This window comes from Oryzias melastigma, linkage group LG7 (assembly GCF_002922805.2).
Source record: "Oryzias melastigma strain HK-1 linkage group LG7, ASM292280v2, whole genome shotgun sequence".
NCBI classification, from domain to species: Eukaryota; Metazoa; Chordata; class Actinopteri; order Beloniformes; family Adrianichthyidae; genus Oryzias; species Oryzias melastigma.
In genome coordinates, this window is record NC_050518.1 from 17,192,535 (window position 1) to 17,198,534 (window position 6,000).

Genomic DNA, 6,000 nt, shown 5'->3' on the forward strand with positions numbered 1-6,000 from the left:
ATCAAATTTATGTCTTTATTTATTGCTTCTATTAATTTCACTGCATATAATTACAAATCACAATAAAGCCACTTAAAGGGAAAGTGAGGAAGAACAAGCTTTTGAATAATATACAATCCTACATCACTAATTAATTCTTATGCTACAAACACATCGGCGCGTGATTCAAGAACGTGCTAAATAAGGTTCTTGAACGCATCTTTCAGCATATGATGTTCACACTGCAATTATTACCTCCTCCTTCATGATCATTTGTCAAACAGTTCATTAAAATAGATGCTAGCTATACGCCACAACCAAATAAGAGTCCTTGATTTATTTTATTTTCATTTTTTGTGCTTGGTTTTATATTATTCATTTTTTTGTAATGTTTTAGTGTAAAACATTTTGTGTTATTTTTTATATGAAAAGTGTTATCTAAATAAAGATTGACTGATTGATGGTCAAAGTTTAAGTGGTTTTGTTTTCAAAGTGTTTTATACGGCTGCATGTTTTGTACATAGAGTCCTAAAACAGTCGTATAAACGTATGTAGGGTAAACGTGCACATACACCCGTTTGCATGGACGTTTTATTGGTTGTGTGAACACGTGTTGCAGGGCTGGTGCGAATGTAGCATCAAATAGCTATTTTTGTCATCGTTTTATAAATTCTGTTAATTTTGTTGAACTTTTACTGTACCCCAAAAGGGACATTGTTAAAGTTAAATTTTCTTTTTCTAAAAATTGTAGTTAAAAAACTATTTTATTCTGGTTACTAACTGGTCCCCACCAGAAAAATTATTGTTTTTTTTTTTTACTTCAGTTTTTAGAAAATATATTTATTTTTTTATTTTAATTTAAAAAAAAGAAAAAAAATTTCCTTAATTTTTAGAAAAAAATGTTTTTGCTTTTATTTAAAAAAAAAGTTTTCAATTACTATCTGGTGCAAACCGATAAGCAAACTGAAAAAACACTTTTTTTTACTTCAAATTGTAAAAACAATTTTATTTTTATTTTTTTGCAATTTTTTTTATTTATTTTTATTTTTTATTTTGATGTCCCTGTCAAAGTCAAGGCCCGGACGCTGGGTCAGGCCCGCTGGGTAACTATACCCTCCAGATTATTTAATTTTAGTGTTGTTAATGGCCAAATGTTATCTTACACTTATTTCTAACTTGTATAATTTTGATGAAGAGTAAAATACTGAAAGTTATTTAAGCTGATTTATTCTGAAATAATATTCCTGCCTGTTTGTATTGATAGTTAAGTTAGAAAGTTACGTTTTTAAAGTTTTAAAAATGTAGTTTCAGAGTTTTTAATAAATATTTATCCTGTTCAGCCCGTGACCTAAGGTGTGTTTTGGATTTTGGCCCCCTGTGCGATTGAGTTTGACACCCCTGCATTAGCAGCGCCGTAAACCTACACGTCACTATCAAATCTGAGTCTCTGATTGGTCCCAGAACCGCGTTGGCGCATTAACAAGGCCGCTGTGAGTGTAGCATTGTACTGAGTAAGTCTGCCAAAACTAAATGTATTTGTATTACCATTTTACAATTCTGTTAGTGGAGACAGCAAAAAAGTGACTGGTTAGAGGGATGTAGAGAGACAGAAAATCGGAGAACTAACAGGAACCATTACCAACCGCGTATTCTCTGTCCGTCCAATGACATAGAAGCAAGGCTCGCCTAGCTTGGAGTTGGTCATACACAGAGACAAACTGGAGAGCTCCACTGAGAGGCAAAGAGAAAAACCGAAGGGGTGGAGAGAGAGACAGTTGAGAAAGGAAATGGAAAGAATAACAAAAAGGTGGCGTGGGAAATGTTAGAGGTAAAAAAAGATTGAATGAGTCAGTGATGTGATGAGTTAACAAGGAAAGACAAGGTGAAAAGTAGAAAGTGCTTTGGTTAGACCATGTCCATATAAAACAGAGGAAAAGCAGAAATAATAATAACCCCAAAGACGACATGCACAGCAGGCAAAAGACATTCATTTCTGGTTTTAGGTTTCTATATAAAACTTCCGCCGTGTTGCATTCAGGGATCCTCCGGGTCAGTCTTACCATAGTCAGGCACGTAACCGTTTCCTCTCTTGAGAACCAGGTGGATCCGCTGGCCTCCTCTGCGGATCTGCTCGACAGCCTGGCTGTGGGTCATTCCCGCCGTACTGTTACCGTTGATTTCTACGAGCTGGTCGCTCACCTGTGGCCAAAAAATAATGTACTCAACGGCAAAAGCAACAAGAACAAAAATGAATACCACAACTCCTGTAAGTAAACTTGCAGATGGATCAACCCTTTCCTTTACAATTTTTAGTCATTTTTTAATTGCTACTATAAAAAGTAGGGATGGGTGATACTGGAACTTCGGGTAGCGATCGATACCAAGCAGTTACAGGGCTAAAATCCCCAATATCTATATCAAATAGCAGTCCTTTTTTCTTGAAATGTTGTATTATAGAATAATTTTGGAAATGAACATTTTCTTTGTTAAATAAGTGTATAATAAAACACAAGCCTGAGACTTTTGGCAAATATAAATGTTAATTAACTAATTACAACAATCTGAACTGAACATACATCAAATATAAAACATGTATATTAATAATAGAATAATACCATTATAATGAGAAGAAAAGAGTAACTAGTACTAAATGTAAAAAAGCAAAAATATAACACAAATGTAAGAATAACGGCACCAAGAAGATATTTTTGAAAAAAAAAAGCAGTAATAAAATATCAATCGCTGGTGAAAATAGTATACAAAAGCAACAATATGAAAACATAAACAGACAATGTTGCCAGATTGGGCAGTTTCAGCACAAATTTGGCAGATATTTACTCAAATTGTGTTGTTTTTTTGCTCAATCTGGCAACACTGCAGACAGATAGACGGTGCGCTTACATGAACTTTTTAAGCAAATTCTTTACTGTAAAGTAGGGGGTGGAATTATATACGTCTGCTTCTTCCCCCTCCTTTTTAAGCAGTCTTGTTTTGTTCTGTATTTTTCAATCTATGCTTAAAATAAACCAATCAATCAATCAAACAGGACCATATGATCTCAAAAGGGATTCTGAAATGGTAATTGTGGATAACTATAGGATTTACAGGTGAAAAGAGGAAAAAATGAAAGTTTCTGGAATATTGTATTGTATTGCTTAGATTTATATATTGTGAATAAATAACATAAAGGGATAGGTTTTTAAAAAAAAGCATTTGCTTCTGTCTATCCCCTTTCCAAACATGTATTTATTTAATTCAGTTTGTGGCTTTTCTTTTATAAATGGTGATCACATTGAATTTTTGCTTTTTTTTAAGTATTTTTTTTTTTTTTATGTTTTACATCACATGTGTCAAAGTCTAGGCCCGGGGGCCGGATCCGGCCCTCCAGGTAATTTTATTTTATTGTTATTAACGGCCCGATGTTATTCGTCATTTATTTCTAACTTGTATAATTTAAAAAAAATGTATTTTTTTAAAGGGTAAAATACTGAAAGTTAGTTTTAAGTTAATTTATTCTGAAATAATATTGATGTCTGTTTTTATTCATAGTAATTTAAAAAAAATTACATTTTTAACATTTTAAAATTGTTGTTTTAGTGTGTTCAATAAATATTTATCCTATTCAGCCTGTCACCTTACACTTTTGGAAACAAATCATATCAAATCAAATATTAAAAAAGGATTAAACAGGTTTGGAAGGTGGGTGGATGTTAACATTTATGAGTTTGATTGTCTGAAACCTGTAATTTGTGGAGTCAAAAGCAGGTGATTCAAAGCAAGTTAGCAAAACTTTAACTGACGTATTTAACAGATTGAAAAAGAAAAAAAGAATTACATTGAAATAAAATCAATTAAAAAGGACAAAATAAAACTAGGCAATGCGAGGGTTTGGCAGGAGACAATTTTTTTTTGGTTCAATTTAATTTGTAATATGATTGTTTTTCTCATTGCAACTTTAATAAAGAAACATAAAATATGTATTATAAGCACAACATATCTGTCTAATTATTGCATGAAATTCCTTCTGTTAAGAAACACACCTGTATCTTTTGGCTCCGTGAGGCCGGCCCCCCCTCCATCAGCCCCAGAACGTAGAGACCCATGTTGTACTCACTCCCACCTCGCAGGCTGAAGCCAAAGCCCGAGGGGCCTCGATCCAGATCCACGCTGTAATACCTGGAGTCACGCTGGAACAAGAACAGGGATTATTCTCTCTGCAGGAAACATCACACATCCGTGGAGAAGATGTTCCTACCTTTGGCCGTGACCTCTGCCCCCTTCTGCTTCTGTGTTCATGGTCAGTGGCTTCTGTAAAGTTTGTCGAGTCTGAGAAGGACAAGACCAGGAATCAGTCCCTATTAATCCGATTTGATTTCTGAGTCAGGATGCTGTATGTGCACGTACGGGTGCTGGTGCGGGGCACGATGGTTAGACGCAGAGTGTTCCCTGCTCGACGGAGAATCTGGGCAAGTTCCCGATGGGGCAAAGTCACCACGGAGCGCCCCTCCACAGCCTCCAAACGATCTCCAGGACGAATCTGGCCGCTCTTTGCAGCCGGACTGCCCCGCCGTACGGTCACAAAGCGGTGAGGAAGAAGAGAAGCTGCTGGAAAGCAAGACAAAAAAAAAAAAATAGCAATTTTATGCTTAAAACCGCTGTGCTTCACTGACGGTGCAACAACTCCGTTTCCTTTTTGCTTAAAGGCAATGAACATCAACTGGCAAGAAAACCAAATTATTTTAAAAGCTGATAGATTTATTTCATCAGCGCACCTGCCAGAATTCCTGAAACAAGCTGTCATAAAAGGTCATTTTGTTTTTTGTCAGGATTTATGCTGTGAACTTCAATAACAGGCTTTCCAGAAACCCAGCTCTCAACTGCGTCCTTGAGACATTCTCCTCCATGTTCCCATCCATCTTCCCATATCAACGTCTGTCATTAAACGGGCAAAGAGTTGAGTTTCGCTATAAGACAAGTGTCCAATCTTTTCTGCCCCGAATCTGTCAAAGTCTGTCAAAAATCAGACTCCAGGTAGTTACGTTTTAGCCCACACAGCATCACAGACTTTCACCCTCAGCTCCTACAAGAACCCTGAACCTGCAGGTTGTCTGCATGTTTTATAATTCCTACCCAAAACTGAATCAATTCAGGAATAATTCCTCTTTTTTTGTGTGGCTCTCATCTTCATGCTTAAACTCCGTTGTTTACTCAATTTGTCTGATCCATGTATGATGGGATCTCCCACAATAAAGCTCAGCTCTAATCAAAAATTCCGAATGAATTTTTGAACTAGTAATCTCCTCTTGCAAATTAAAAAAAAAAAAAGGTTTCTTACAGCTATTTAGCTGGACGTCTTCTGCTACTCTGCTTCCATTGCAGTTAACTCCCTGTTACTCTCCGCCTGACCCCACTTGAGCTCTTGGGTGACAGCTGGCCCCTCTAGAGTCTTGGCAGAAGCCTTATGTAACTCATTAACACTTTAAGATTCATTTTTAGTTTAGATGCAATAACCCTTTTTGGGTTCTGTTCTTCTTTGACTCCAATAAAAATGGAAATAAAAGCTTTGTCATGGGTTAGAATTTGAACAGGTGGGCGAGTAATATGTCAGATGAGATAAAGGCAATGTCACAGTGGGATGATGATTCAGTTAAAGGGCAGAGTCTATAAATCAGAGCCCAGAAACATCTCCAATCTGGGCCTAATCTGGGTGACCCAGGCAGAAACAGTAATCAGGTCAAATCAAAGCCAAGGCAGCTTTGGAGATAGTCTTCTTATCATGCATAATACACCAACAAACACATGAATGCACACGCAAAACCGTCCCATTGTGCACACACACACATGAACGCACAGTGACTCACATGCAGAGATAAACTCAGCCACAGATGCACAAACAGACACACTTCATACACACAGCTGCCTCCAAACGGGCTGCTTCCCGCTGTCTGTTCCCCTGGGTCTCTGTGTTCTCCTGTCCACAGTAATCCCACTGCGGTATGCCCAGCAGCCAGCCAGCCTCTG

The 6,000-nt window shown here is 37.0% G+C and overlaps 1 protein-coding gene across 5 annotated transcripts in view; it reads right to left on the reverse strand.

The window, feature by feature from the left end:
- The window catches only part of LOC112159271 (membrane-associated guanylate kinase, WW and PDZ domain-containing protein 2), a 46,633-nt gene that overhangs the window by 5,250 nt on the left and 35,383 nt on the right, over nucleotides 1–6,000 (reverse strand). For 2 of the 5 annotated variants that reach the window (XM_024293243.2, XM_024293241.2), the window contains exons 13-16: nucleotides 4,384–4,584; nucleotides 4,235–4,305; nucleotides 4,020–4,166; nucleotides 2,040–2,178 (exon numbers count right to left, since the gene is read on the reverse strand). In XM_024293243.2, coding sequence (XP_024149011.1) covers nucleotides 2,040–2,178; nucleotides 4,020–4,166; nucleotides 4,235–4,305; nucleotides 4,384–4,584 — 558 coding nt within the window. Of the gene's footprint in view, nucleotides 1–1,606; nucleotides 1,711–2,039; nucleotides 2,179–4,019; nucleotides 4,167–4,234; nucleotides 4,306–4,383; nucleotides 4,585–6,000 lie in introns of all 5 variants that reach the window. The other 3 variants (XM_024293245.2, XM_024293246.2, XM_024293242.2) reach the window with 3 other exon arrangements.